General features: G+C 34.7%; 2 protein-coding genes across 4 annotated transcripts in view; one reads left to right on the forward strand and one right to left on the reverse strand.

The window, feature by feature from the left end:
• LOC140981674 (uncharacterized) overlaps positions 1–2,459 on the reverse strand; it is a 3,144-nt gene extending 685 nt beyond the window's left edge. The window contains exons 1-3 of the mRNA XM_073448092.1: positions 1,568–2,459; positions 704–1,470; positions 50–634 (exon numbers count right to left, since the gene is read on the reverse strand). Coding sequence (XP_073304193.1) covers positions 50–634; positions 704–1,470; positions 1,568–2,459 — 2,244 coding nt within the window. The remainder of the gene's footprint in view (positions 1–49; positions 635–703; positions 1,471–1,567) is intronic.
• Positions 2,460–9,313: 6,854 nt separating this feature from the next.
• Positions 9,314–11,825, forward strand: LOC140981819 (uncharacterized). 3 transcript variants are annotated; one of them, XM_073448295.1, is made up of 3 exons: positions 9,314–9,471; positions 9,741–10,012; positions 11,207–11,825. In XM_073448295.1, the coding sequence occupies exons 2-3, from the start codon at positions 9,833–9,835 to the stop codon at positions 11,378–11,380; spliced, it is 354 nt and encodes a 117-aa protein (XP_073304396.1). In that variant the 5' UTR covers positions 9,314–9,471; positions 9,741–9,832; the 3' UTR covers positions 11,381–11,825. The 3 variants fall into 3 exon arrangements, with proteins under 3 accessions (XP_073304396.1, XP_073304398.1, XP_073304397.1); XM_073448297.1 differs by having other exon boundaries at positions 9,317–9,471; positions 9,728–10,012; XM_073448296.1 differs by having other exon boundaries at positions 9,326–9,471; positions 9,710–10,012.
• Positions 11,826–15,039: the final 3,214 nt, after the last annotated feature.

Consider the following 15,039-nt stretch of genomic DNA (forward strand, 5'->3'; position numbering starts at 1 on the left):
TATCATTCAACTTGTCCATAGGAGCCCCTTCATTAAGAATATGGAGTACTGCACTTGCAACATCATCCCCTACAATATTCCAAAATTTTTTGTAAAATAAAGAGGGCATACCATCGATACCTGGTGCTTTGTCTTGGTGCATATCGAATAGAGCTTTTCGGACATCCAAGGTCGTAAATGGTGCACAAAGGACTGAGTTCATAAGTTCATCCACAACCGGTGATAAGATGTTTAAGACAGGATTCATATCCGCAGCAGTAGGTGAACTAGATGTGAATAGGTTGCTGAAATAATCAAGTACAATATCTGACATACCCTTACTATCTGAACACCAATCTCCATGAGAAGAAACCAAACCATTGATGGTATTCTGTGCCCGACGCCTAGATGCAGAGATGTGAAAATAATGAGAATTCCGATCACCATCCTTAAGCCATAATGCTCTACTACGTTGCTTCCAGTACATCTCGTCTTGGGTAGCAAGTTTTTCGACTTCAGTTTCAAGCTCCTGAATCTGTGCAATAGATGATCTCCAATTCCAGCTTTGTCGAAGAATATGTAATTTCGAACGCTTGTCCAGAAGCTTCTTGGAGATGCACTTAAATCGGTCATTAGCCCAGATTCGAAGCGCATGCTGGCAACTCAAAATGCGACCCTATAATGTTCCAGAGGCTGTATCTGCTCCCCAACCGGCTTCAACTACCTCGCCACAATCTTCCTTACAAAGCCAATATTTCTCAAATCGGAAAGTATCCTGCCTCTTCCATTCCCGTTCCCGAGACTTAGAAAGGATCCCATTCAGCTGTAGGCATAGGGGGCGGTGATCCGAATGATAGAAGTCAAGTGAGAAAATTTGTGCAGCCGGATAAAGTAATCTCCAGCTAAGATTTCCCACATATCTATCAAGTCGCTCAAAAATAATGTTGTCCGGTGATCGTCTATTCATCCAAGTAAATAAATCCCCATGGCAGTGCAGGTTTTGGAGATCACAAAGTTCAAGAGCATCCCGAAATGCTTGCATTCTGTGAGAGGCTCTTCTAATACCTCCCAACTTTTCACTGTCGAAGCAAATCTCGTTGAAGTCACCACCTACTAACCATGGAAAATCAAGAAATTCATGCAAACCTTTGAGATGCAAAAGAAGGTCCCAAGAAAAATGTCGGAGGGCAGCTACTGGGTGTCCATAGAAACCTGTAAATCTCCAACTTCTATCATCAACAGTTATAATACAATCTATATGTCCAACAGAAAAAGACTTAATGGAGACATCAAGGGGGTCCTTCCAGAGTAGAGCAAGACCTCCGCTTTTTCCATGACAATCCACCACAAAACAACCTTTAAAACCCAATGAAGTCGTCCATTGCTTGCATCGTGCCTCTCTTGTTTTTGTCTCACTCAAAAATAAGAGAGTTGGGCTCTTATCGGCTACAAGTCGCCGCAGTTCCCGGAATGCTCGGGGGTTCCCAAGCCCTCGAACATTCCAAATTATAACATTCATAATGATCGGCGGGGTTGCTGAGCAACCTCCGCCAATTTATCCATAGCACTAGGTTCAATCCAGCCCAACTTGACTTTTTTTTCCATTGGACTTGCGTGTTCCTGAGATACACTATCCTCATCAGAGACATCNTTGTTTGCTCATGGTTTTCGGTTTCAGCATTTGATGGACTATCTGGTGGTGTATAAGATGTTTTCTTAGCACCAGAAGAGCTTTTCCTGGTACCACCAATATGAGTGGATGCACGCAGCCGGTTCCCAAAAGCAAGTGTGGTTATATCAGTCTCCTTGTCATCACAGTCTCGGATCGTATGCCCAAGTCGTCCACAGGCATAACAGAAATCCGGCAATCGCTCATAAACCAGTCGAACAATAATGTCTTCCTCTTCTCCCTTAGGTTTAATTCGAATGAATTTCATTAAAGGCTTAGTAATGTTAATTCTTACCCGAAGTCGCGCATAGCGTCCCAAAAAGACACCATTTTCTCCCGAATCCACTTCCTTCACTCTGCCAATGTGTCGCCCGACTTTGGTCAACAATTCTTCTTGCATAAAGGCTAGTGGCAGATTATGGCATTGAACCCAAATCTCTGTTTCATCAAAAACCATATCATTAGGATTTTGCCAACCCATTGGTTCCTTGAACATCACCAAGCTTTTAAAGAAATTCCATGGCCCATCCGTAAGCGCCCTGTTCCTGTCTCTCTGGGATACAAAATCACAAACAAATGTATTGTCTCCTATTGCCTCAATATGTACCTTCCTTGTCGCTTGGAGAATGCGTGACATTTGCTGACGAAACGCTTCTCTGTTAATAGCTTTTGGTGATAGAATCTTTGCTACCAAACAATTGGCCAAACGCTCCTGTCCAACTTGCGTTTCTGAATCATCTAAGAAGATGGTGTCGCTTTCCTTTGGAGCAGAAAGTTCTGCAACCAGCCGAGAAATCTCATCTGGATCCATAGCCTAAGTGATAACCCAACGTTCAATTCGAGTACGGGTGAATGAACGGATCAGTCCCGCATAGCGCAGGTGAACATCCCTAAGAGTCGAAGAACCCTAGAGAGGTATAATATATTTCTATATTTTTGATGCTCAAGTGTTTTACATAGACATTCGATACTATTAAATGCGGATAAAAATAGCCCTTTCTTTTTTGCGATAAAAAATTATAAATGTGTTGAAAAATTATTTAAAAATGTGTTAAATATTTGTGTTGAAAATGTGAATGTTGAATGTTGAAAATTAGGTAAAATTAGGTGTTGAATATTGAAAATTAGTGTGTGATGATGTAGGTAATGATGTATTTTATTTTTGGATTATTTGTAAAAATTTTCTATAAATAGATCTCTCATTTGTGAAGAAAATCACAATTGAGTTGAGAGAAAAATATTATAAAGTGTGTAGTGTGATAATTTTGAGAGTTTGAGATTTTTACTTTTTTACCGTAAATTTTTACTTTTTCACAACACGTTATCAGCACGAAGCTCTAAAAGTCCTCCATATTTTTCCAAGCTCCGAACAGAAGAAAAAGGTAACAAAAGTAATAATATTTATTTTACTGTTATTTATTTATTGTTTATATATGTAATATATAATATAATGTTATTGTTAGAAATAATAAAAATAATTTTTTCAAAAACTTGTTATAAATCCTGGGAGGATGTTAAGACGACATCCCACACTCCCGGTAAGGGATACGACAAGTATAAAAGCCTATAAGGTTTTTTAAACAAAATAACTTATGACACCTAATTATAATAATGTGATATGATATACATAATTATTTAAATATGACTAATATTATATACACCATATTATTACCATAAAATTATACAAATACATACATTTATTTTCTTATACACCAACGGTAATAAACGGTAACAAAACGGCTAGTTTTTGCTCTATAAATACAATCTCACAAATACATTCAATCACTCCAACTTTCTCTTCTTCTCTAAAAATTATTCTTCATCAAATTTTCGAAGAAAAAAAGAAGATGGCTTTCACGAGGTTATTTTTAATTATTTTGGTTATCATACTCACCAGTCTTGTATTTATCGGAGAATATCCTCCTCGTGTGTTTTCTTTATTTTTACGAATACTTGTACTTGTTGTTTATCCATTACTTTGTATTGCAATATTCATTAACTAATAAAATGCATCGTAATTTTTAGTACCACCATGGCAAACTTGGCAAAGCTCGAATTCATCGCTCTTGATATTACTGGGAAAAACTATATGCCATGGACTCTTGATGTAGAAATGCATCTTGAGTCATTGGGTCTAAGCGAGACCATTAAAGAAAATGGTATATCTTCATCACAAGAAAAAGCAAAAGCTATAATATTTTTACGACGACACCTTGATGAAGGTTTAAAATGTGAATATCTCATCGAAAAAGATCCCATGGCTCTGTGGAAAGGATTAAAAGAGAGATTTGAACATATAAGGGAAGTTATACTTCCGACCGCCCGTGATGAATGGAATATGTTAAGATTCCAAGACTTTAAAAAAGTCAGTGATTACAATTCAGCGATGTATAGAATAATCTCGCAGTTAAAATTTTGTGGACATGAGGTTACAGAATCGGAAATGCTTGAAAAAACATTTTCCACGTTTCACGCATCAAATATAACACTACAGCAACAATATAGAGTGCGTGGATTTGCGAGATATTCTGAACTCATCGCCTGTCTTCTTGTGGCGGAAAAGAACAACGAGCTATTAATGAGAAATCATCAGTCCCGACCCACTGGATCAACAGCATTTCCAGAAGTAAATGCTGTAAGCAAAAATGAATTTAAACCTGGAAACCAAAATCAAAGTTACAGACAAGATTTTGGTCGAGGACAAAATCGAGGTCGTGGTCGTGGTCGTGGACGTGGACGTGGACGTGGAAGTGGTCGTGGTCGTGGACGCGGCCGTGGTTTTGAAAATAATCGAGATAGTTATTTCTATAACTCATCTCAAAAGAACGTCCCAAACCACCCACCGAAAAGGCATCAAGAGAATATGAGTGTTAATGAGAATCACTCAAAAAGATTTGAAAGTTCTTGTTTCAGATGTGGTACTCCAGGACATTGGTCCCGTATTTGTCGAGCCCCTGAGCACCTTTGTAAACTTTATAAAGAATCAATAAAGGGGAAAGAAAAGGAGACCAACTTTACTGAACACAGTGAACCTTTGAGTGGTTCAACTCATTTTGATGCTGGAGATTTTCTGATTGATTTCTCAGATAATGATCAATTTGATGGTGGAATAAATATGTAAAATATTTTATTTTTTATGTATTCGTATGATAATGTTTTATAGTGTGTTATATTGTATTGTATTTTATTGTCAATAATTTTATTTCATTGCATATTTTTTTGAAGTTCAAATATGGAAAATGCTACGAACCAAGCTGAAGTTTGCATACCTGATAGTGGTACAACGCACACTATCCTCCGAGATAAAAGATATTTCTTGGAACTAAAACCAACAAAAACAACGGTGAATACAATATCAGGTCCTGTAGACTTGATTAAAGGATGTGGTAAAGCACAATTTTTGTTACCTAATGGTACAAAATTTTTGATCAATGATGCTTTATATTCACCACAATCGAAAAGAAATTTGTTGAGTTTTAATGATATATATTCCCATGGGTATGATACTCAAACAATGAATGAAGGGAATGAGAAATATATGTGTCTTACCACATATAAATCAGGAAAGAAATATGTGATTGAAAAACTACCAATGCTCCCTACTGGATTGCATTATACACATATACGTCCCATTGAATCAAACATGGTAATTGATAATTCTTCAATATTAACCAATTGGCATGATCGATTAGGACATCCTGGTTCAACAATGATGCGAAGAATTATAGAAAATACACATGGTCATCCATTGAAAGACCAGAAGATCTTTCAGAATAATAAGTTTCAATGTAAAGCATGTTCTCTTGGAAAACTTATTATAAGACCATCACCAGCCAAAATCCAAACTGAATCACCAATGTTTCTTGAACGTATTCAGGGTGATATTTGTGGACCAATCCATCCACCATGTGGACCATTCAGATACTTTATGGTATTGATTGATGCCTCCAGCAGATGGTCACATGTATGTTTATTGTCAACTCGAAATGTTGCATTTGCAAGATTACTTGCTCAAATAATAAAATTGAGGAATCAATTTCCCGATTATACAATCAAGAAAATTAGACTTGATAATGCTGGTGAATTTACTTCCCAGACTTTCAATGATTATTGTATGTCTATGGGAATCATTGTTGAGCATCCTGTTGCTCATGTACATACTCAAAATGGATTGGCTGAATCATTGATTAAACGTCTGCAAATGATTGCTAGACCAATGATTATGAAAACAAAGCTCCCTATTTCTATATGGGGACATGCAATTTTACATGCTGCTTCATTAATTCGCATCAGACCAAGTGCATATCATAAATACTCCCCATTGCAGCTTGCATTTGGTAAAGAACCAGACATTTCTCATCTGAGAATTTTTGGATGTATGGTGTATGTGCCTATTGCACCACCTCAACGAAAGAAAATGGGACCTCAAAGAAAGATTGGAATTTATATTGGTTATGATAGTCCATCGATCATTCGATATCTTGAACCACAGACAGGCGACGTGTTCACAGCACGTTTTGCTGATTGTCATTTTAATGAGGAAATCTTCCCAATGTTAGGGGGAGAACAGAAACATACCGAAAAAGAAATTACATGGTATGTATCATCATTGTTACATCTGGATCCAAGAACAAAACAATGTGAAAAAGATGTACAGCAAATTGTGCACTTGCAAAGAATAGCAAATCAAATACCAGATGCATTTGCAGACACAAAAGGGGTAACTAAATCATATATACATGCTGCAAATGCCCCTGCTCGAATTGAAATTCCGAAGAAACAAATTGAAGATAGTCATGATGTCATTAAACGCCTGAAGCGTGGAAGGCCAGTTGGTTCCAAGGATAAAAATCCTCGAAAAAGAAAATTCATAGAGAAACACAATGATCACAAAATAGAGAATGATGTTCCTGAAGAAACACATAATGATCACAAAATAGAGAATGATGTTCCTGAAGAAACACATGATGATGAAAATGTTTTGTCAGAACCACAAACTGACGAGAATCATGAAATCTCTATCAATTATATTAATACTGGAAAAATATGGAACCGAAAAGATATAGAAGAAATTGATGATATATTTTCTTATAATGTGGCAATCGACATCATAAATGATAATGAAGATCATGAACCAAAATCTTTTGGTGAATGTAAAAATCGGCAGGATTGGATAAAATGGAAAGATGCCATCCAGGTTGAATTGGATTCGCTAAATAAACGTAATGTTTTTGGACCTATAGTCCTTACACCTGAAGGTGTAAAACCTGTTGGATACAAATGGGTTTTTATTCGAAAGCGAAATGAGAAAAATGAAATAGTAAGATATAAAGCTCGACTTGTTGCACAAGGTTTTTCTCAAAGGCCTGGAATTGATTATGAAGAAACGTATTCTCCTGTGATGGATGCAATTACGTTTCGGTATTTGATTAGCTTGGCAGTATCTGAAAATTTAGAAATGCGTCTTATGGATGTTGTTACAGCCTACTTATATGGATCACTTGATAGTAATATATATATGAAAATCCCTGAAGGATTTAAGATGCCTGAAGCACAAAGTTCAAAACCCAGAGAATGTTATTCTGTGAAATTACTAAGATCATTATATGGGTTGAAGCAATCCGGCAGAATGTGGTATAATAGGCTAAGTGATCACTTGATGAAAAAGGGATATGTAAATAATTCAATATGCCCTTGTGTTTTCATTAAGAAAACAACATCCGGATGCGTAATTATTGCTGTATATGTTGATGATTTAAACATCATTGGAACAAATAAGGAAATTCAAGAAGTTGTGTCATACTTGAAAGAAGAATTTGAAATGAAGGATCTTGGAAAAACCAAGTATTGTCTGGGTTTACAAATTGAACAAAAAGAATGTGGAATATTTGTTCACCAGACAAATTATACAGAAAAGATCCTTAAACGTTTTAATATGGACAAATCAAATCCTTTAAGTACTCCAATGGTTGTTAGATCATTAAACATAGAAAAGGATCCATTCCGTCCATGTGAAGATGATGAAGATATTCTTGGTCCAGAAGTACCATATCTAAGTGCTATCGGTGCCCTTATGTATCTTACAAATTGTACAAGGCCTGATATATCTTTTGCCGTAAATTTATTGGCAAGATTTAGCACATATCCAACAAAGAGACATTGGAACGGAATTAAACATATATTCCGTTATCTACGAGGAACGACAGACTTGGGACTTTTGTATTCAAAAGATGCTAATCCAAGTATAATTGGTTATGCCGATGCTGGATACTTATCTGATCCACACAAAGCACGTTCTCAAACTGGATATGTATTTACTCGTGGAGGCACTGCAATTTCTTGGCGTTCACAGAAACAAACACTTGTAACAACTTCATCAAATCATGCCGAGATTATTGCACTACATGAAGCAAGCCGTGAATGTGTGTGGTTAAAATCAATGACTCAACATATCCAAATCTCATGCGGATTATCATTCGACGAGAAGCCTGTGATACTATATGAAGATAATGCTGCATGTGTTGCTCAAATGAAAGAAGGATACATAAAAAGCGACAGAACTAAACATATTCCTCCTAAGTTCTTCGCATTCACCAAGGAGCTTGAGAAGAATAAATGTATTGATGTTCGTCACATTCAATCAAGTGAAAACTCATCAGATCTCTTCACAAAGGCACTTCCTACGACAATATTCAGAAAGCACATATATAATATTGGGATGCGCAATCTACGAAATTTGTGAAGAATTGTTCGTGTCAACATGAGGGGGAGTTTACGTGACTGCACTCTTTTTCCCTTACTATGGTTTTTATCCCAATGGGTTTTTCCTAGTAAGGTTTTTAACGAGGCAGTATAAAAACACGTAATGTATACAATCATTATGATCATCATCACAAGGGGGAGTGTTGAAAAATTATTTAAAAATGTGAAAAATATTTGTGTTGAAAATGTGAATGTTGAAAATTAGGTAAAATTAGGTGTTGAATATTGAAAATTAGTGTGTGATGATGTAGGTAATGATGTATTTTATTTTTGGATTATTTGTAAAAATTTTCTATAAATAGATCTCTCATTTGTGAAGAAAATCACAATTGAGTTGAGAGAAAAATATTATAAAGTGTGTAGTGTGATAATTTTAAGAGTTTGAGATTTTTACTTTTTACCGTAAATTTTTACTTTTTCACAACAAAATGGAAATTTATCACGAAAAGTAATTTTTGGATTCTTAAAATGAAAAATACCCAATAATAATCCAAATAAAATTGCAATTTTAAAAAATATTAATTAAAAATAATACACGTTTGCAGAATTTTGATTACAGTCAAGTTTTTTTTTTTTTTTTTTNCTCATTTGTGAAGAAAATCACAATTGAGTTGAGAGAAAAATATTATAAAGTGTGTAGTGTGATAATTTTAAGAGTTTGAGATTTTTACTTTTTACCGTAAATTTTTACTTTTTCACAACAAAATGGAAATTTATCACGAAAAATAATTTTTGGATTCTTAAAATGAAAAATACCCAATAATAATCCAAATAAAATTGCAATTTTAAAAATATTAATTAAAAATAATACACGTTTGCAGAATTTTTATTACAGTCAAGTTTTTTTTTTTTTTTTATAATAAAAAAGTAAATAATAAATAATTAAATTATGATGCAAGGAAGGAACATAACAAAGCAACTTAGCCTTCCTTTCTTGGCCGTCCAGTTTTTGTGGACTGCCTTTTGTTTCCCTTCCCACTACAATTTCCAGCATACTCGCACAGATTTTAATTTCTGTATCCACAAATCATTTTAATCTCTTCTCGATTAATCCCTCAAAGGTTTGCGCTACTCTGATTTAGTGTTTCTATATAAATGAATTTTGAAACATTTCATACATATGCTCATTTCCACTCGGATTTGAAAAAAATATTTGGGTTTTGGGTTCTGAATTTTTGACCCAGATGAATTTTTAGAAAGCGTGTGATTTTTTTCTATTACTGTTGTCTTTTGTGAGCAATATGTTTTGATTTGAATTTCACGTTTCAAAGATTCGTAAACTTGTTGGAACATTATCAGGATCTATAAAAGAAACAGGTTTGTGCTGCAGGTGTGTGTGGTCGTATTGTGACTTAAAGGCTGAAGAGCGAGTGGATTGCTTGCCTATAGATATTGAGTGATCCTTTTCAAAAGGGTTTATTAATGTCTCTGAGGATAAAAGTGGTCGTAGATAAGTTTGTACAGGAGTTGAAGGAGGCTTTGGATGCAGACATACAGGATAGGATTATGAAGGAAAGGGAGATGCAGAGTTACATCGAGGAACGTGAACGAGAAGTTGCTGAACGTGAAGCTGCCTGGAAAGCGGAACTTTCGCGCCGGGAGGTACCTTCCTAATCATTGTGCTTTAAAAGTGAAGATTTAATTTTATCTCCATGACAAAGTTCATAGTGTTTTACTTGCTTGGGGCTCTCTTTTTTGCTGATATCCTGTTGTAATTAGCCTATTTCCCTTGATACAAGTTGTGGTTTATTATTTTCCTTTTAGGGACTGATCAGCCCTTTTAAGGTATCAACCAAACTTTGTCATGTTATATAATATGTTTAAAAAAAAGGTTCTTTTCGTGTGTAACCGGGACAAAAAAATAGCGGCCATTAGAGTTTTTCATCTCCCTATTGTTTGAGTTTTTAGCTTTCTGCTTGTCTATCATTTTCTGTGTTGTCTTCTGACGCGCATATGAAAGTTCTCAAACAGTTAGTAATAATCCATGCTCATAGATTTCATAGATAGCCAAAACTTGTGTGGTTTCTGAGTCGAACTTTTAACATCAGTGTGTGTGTGTAGCGAGAAAAATAAGATGCTTCATCAGGCCTATATTTTGTAGCAGTATGAAGACTTGTCATATCCAAAATTTAGTCTCAGGTAGTTCTAAGTTGGGGGTAGAGTTTCTATAAGAGTCTGATTTATCATGCGTACTGATTAGTATTTAGGGATTTGTTGAGAGCCGCCCTGAAATGAAAATGAGTACAAATTATCCTTCCCATGAGTGCTTCTGTGGTGCCCTTCAATTTTTTGTTATCCGTTGGTATTGATGGGAAAATTTCCCTGAATACTTGCATTGAGAACACTTGAATGTCACAGAACATCTGAATTTTCCAGTCATGTACCATTAGTCAGCCTCCTTTTACATTTCGCTGTTTTTAAGTGTATGCGTTGAAGATGCATTTTAATTATGCATTTACATAAATATATACATTAATATTCTTCTGCTGTCATTCTAATATTTTTATGCTCCTAAAGACATTATTAGATCTTAGTTTATTGAGTTGGTGGCAAAAGAATATTCTATGGTGCACACAATGTTACCCATCTGAGCTGCACATGCTTACAATTTGTAAGTTTGTTAACCTCCCGCTCATAAGTGTATAGCATATTCGAAGTTCTTAAAATGTTCATACCATCAGCAAGATCCAAAGCAATGCTTTTACTCGAACTTTCAGCCCACATAAGAAACATAAATAATATTCTGATAAACATGATAACCATTTCTGTACCTTAATGATTTCTTATATTGAGCAGGCAGAGATTGCTAGGCAAGAAGCAAGGCTGAAGATTGAAAGAGAAAATCTTGAGAAAGAGAAAAGTGTGTTGATGGGGACTGCGTCAAATCAAGATAATCAAGATGGAGCTCTTGAAATAACCGTGAGTGGTGAGAAGTATCGCTGCCTCAGATTTGCAAAGGCAAAGAAATGAGACATTACAGAAATCGCAACTCCATATTACATATTCTAGTTGCTTCTAATATGGAAACCAACTGATTGCTCTGGACTACTACATTCCCAGAAGATATACACGATTAAACAGTCCTCCTATCATGTTATCTCGTGATTGTTGATCGAAGAACCACAACAGAATATATATAGGCAATGTGTTCGGCCGAGTTTGTTGATTGTTGTCGTGTGGCATCTATGAAAAAGAAATTGGAGAGCATGGTGTGGAGGGTTATGCAAGAAATAATCATATTTTTAACTCAGTGTTTGTTTACTCTATCAATTTGAAAGTTTATACTCCTTATATGTTTTTTTCTGTAAATATTAGTGATCCAAAAAATTTAGATGACGTTTAATTGGAGAGTAGATTCATTTGTTGCCATGAAATCCTGCATGAATTAATAGATGCAGCCGTGGTTCATGTGAAATGAATGGGAAAATTATTTAGTATGGTTAATTCCTCTTCATCTCCTGGAGCTGTATCTCATGCTATTACCTACTTGACCCCTTACGCACTTGATTAATGATATGAGATGAAAATCTATATATATATAATGTATTATTTAACAAAAAATTGTAGAATATGAGCAAAATGTTGGATTAAACAAGGATATGTAATTTTATATTTATGTCAACCAGTGCCTTATACTTTTAATTGCATTATTTTCCTTCATTTAACTATTTAAAATGCATAATTAACTCTTCAATTGCATAAATTAACTTTTTTTAAACTTAATTATGCTCTTAATTGCATCATTTTCCTTCATTTAACTATATAAAACACATAATTAACTCCATCAATTGCGTCAACTAATTTTTATAACTTAATTAATTGCATTGGTCTTAAAATATTAATTGATCAGTTTTTTAAAAACATAATTTTAATTAAAATAAAGAAAAAAAATGTTCTTGATACTATGACTGAAAACATATATTGTTGGGTGCAATAATTGTCCCTGCTTGGTAGAGCGATCGAACCGTGATGTTTGAGTTGATGTGCGGTTTAAAATATTTGAATTACATCATTACCACCAGCAATTAGATTTTGGTAAAGCGGTAAACATTCGGTCCTACATATATTAAGTCATATTTATTGGTAAATGAGGTAAACACCCGACATTGAACCAAAAATAGCATAGTACAAGTAGAACTTTGTTAATGTTGTTTGTGTGTCGAGATATCACAAAGAATGAGATTAGCAGAATATATCATCCAATTATGTCAGATTTAGATCTTTTTTTTTTTTAAATCTTTGTCGTACATAACTTTCGGGCTATTTGGTAAGTAAGTGTTGAAGATGGACTGTAGCATCGTAACATTCTAATCTTCATGTTTCTGCACCAAATATTGATTCGTAGGTTTATGATATTATGTTTTTTAATACGACATCGCACGAGAATACTCGCCCAGATGAAGACGTCAACTACAAAGAACAACAGCTTCCTACACAATACACAAAGAATGACTGCCCAAATTAAACATTTGCTCAGGGTTAACGAAATGAGAGATATTCAATGTGTGATAAATTCGAGGATAAATCAGAAATATATTTGCGCAGTTATATTACTTGCTAACTCATGTTGGTGGGCTAGGAGATTCTAGATACGTTAACATTGAAGAGAATGTGAATATGTTTTTGTCTATTTTATCGCATTATAAAAAAAATTAATTATTGCTCATGATTATATACGCAGCGGTCAAACAATTAGCACTAATTTCCCATGAAGTTCTACTATCAGTCCTGAAGTTGCATACAATTCTACTTGTGAAGCCTATCGTAGTAGATGCAACCTGCAGTGACGAGTACGAATGGCAATAGGCAAGGCTTTCCCCATCCCTGCCCCAATCCCTGTTTTTTCTAATCGGAGATTCCAAATTTAATCTTCGTGGGGTTTAAGTCTCTCTCAGGCTCCCATCCCCGTTTCTATCTAATTGGCCTGAAAATTCTCATCTCAACTTCGCGAACATTAAATTTTCATCCTAGTCATTATCCTCACTTCAAATATTCTAGAAATGGTAACGAGGTGGGCCGGATTTGTCCCCGACATGACGTGAATTAAATCATTACCCACATCACCGATTCAAATATAAGTTGAATTAACCAAAAAAATCTTCAAATTCACTTAAAGAATATTAATACAATAATCCAATTACATATGTAAATACTGATAATACCTAAACAATACAACATTTTGTAATTCATTATTTTAATAAACAAAAAAAATGAAATCACATAATTATCATGAGACGACGAGTTAGATAATAAACGAGATCTGAATGTTACTAATATTACTTAAACAATACAAATTTTTGTAATTGATGAATTTAATGAACAAAATTATGAAATCACATAATTATCACGAGGTAACGAGTTGAATAATGAACGAGATTTGAATGCTATGATTTTTTTGTTAATTATTAAGAAAAATCAATTTTAGCAGTAGTGATGATATTAATATCAGGGATTTCGGGACCTGTTCAGGGATAATTATAACATTCTCATACCAGTCTCCTATCTGCTCGAAAATTTGAAAAATCCACAAACCCGCCCCATTTCGGGGTTCTCCAAAGGGACCCAAACCAGAAAATTTTCATCCCTAATGAAAAGACATGGAAACGATTCAAGGTAATATTTACTTATTCTTGATATTTTGTTTTTCAATAATGAGATTTTCATGCAAGATTCAAAAGATTTTATGTGAATCATCCTAAAATGTATAACACTGAAGGGTTGTCTCGGTGCATTGGATGATACATATGTAAACGTCCACGTACCGATTTCAGATAAGGAAAAATATAGAACTAGAAAAGGAACCATGGCAGTGAATGTGTTGGGTGTCTGCAAACGCGATATGAACTTCATTTACGTGCTTACTAGGTGGGAAGGATCAACAGCAGATACCAGAGTTCTTTGAGATGCATTAACACGTTATGATAGACTAAAAGTGAAAAGAAGTCTCATAAAATATTTTGTGAAATCTTTTCACGTGATTGCTGCACCACATGTTGTTAACATTAATGTTTAAATTTATTTTACGTTATGACAAAAAAATAATAACAAAATATATGACTTTAAATGGTAGGTTGTTATTATTTGTGTGACAATAGATATGCCAACGTCCAGAGTTTCTTAACTCCATGCAGAAGAGTTCTATTACATAGGGATGATTGGGGCAATCGCACAATTGCACCACAAAATTTTAAAGATTTTTTAAATTGGAGACACATAAAATCCAGGAACGTGATTGAAAGAGCTTTTGGTTTGCTTAAAAAAAGATGAACTATCCTTCGAAATTCGTCTTTCTACCAATTGAAAAGTCAAAATAGAATCATAATGACTTGTATTTTGTTACACAACTGCATCCGATCTCAAATTCCGGACAAACTTGTCGAGGATATTGAGGAGGAGACAATAAACTCACGTGCCCAAATGAATGACAATTTTATTGACAATTTCAATTCCTCTAATGCGTGGGATATGTGGAGAGATAATCGCAAATTAGATGAAATCATTTCTTTGATTGTACTGTACTAGTGAACTTGATTTGCTTTGCGAGTTATGCATTGGTCGTGTATGTGTGTTTTTAGAACTATTGAATCTTGATGCATGACCGTAGATTACCGCATTTTCTGTTGGATTTA

Source organism: Primulina huaijiensis, chromosome 7 (genome assembly GCF_012295235.1).
Source record: "Primulina huaijiensis isolate GDHJ02 chromosome 7, ASM1229523v2, whole genome shotgun sequence".
NCBI classification, from domain to species: Eukaryota; Viridiplantae; Streptophyta; class Magnoliopsida; order Lamiales; family Gesneriaceae; genus Primulina; species Primulina huaijiensis.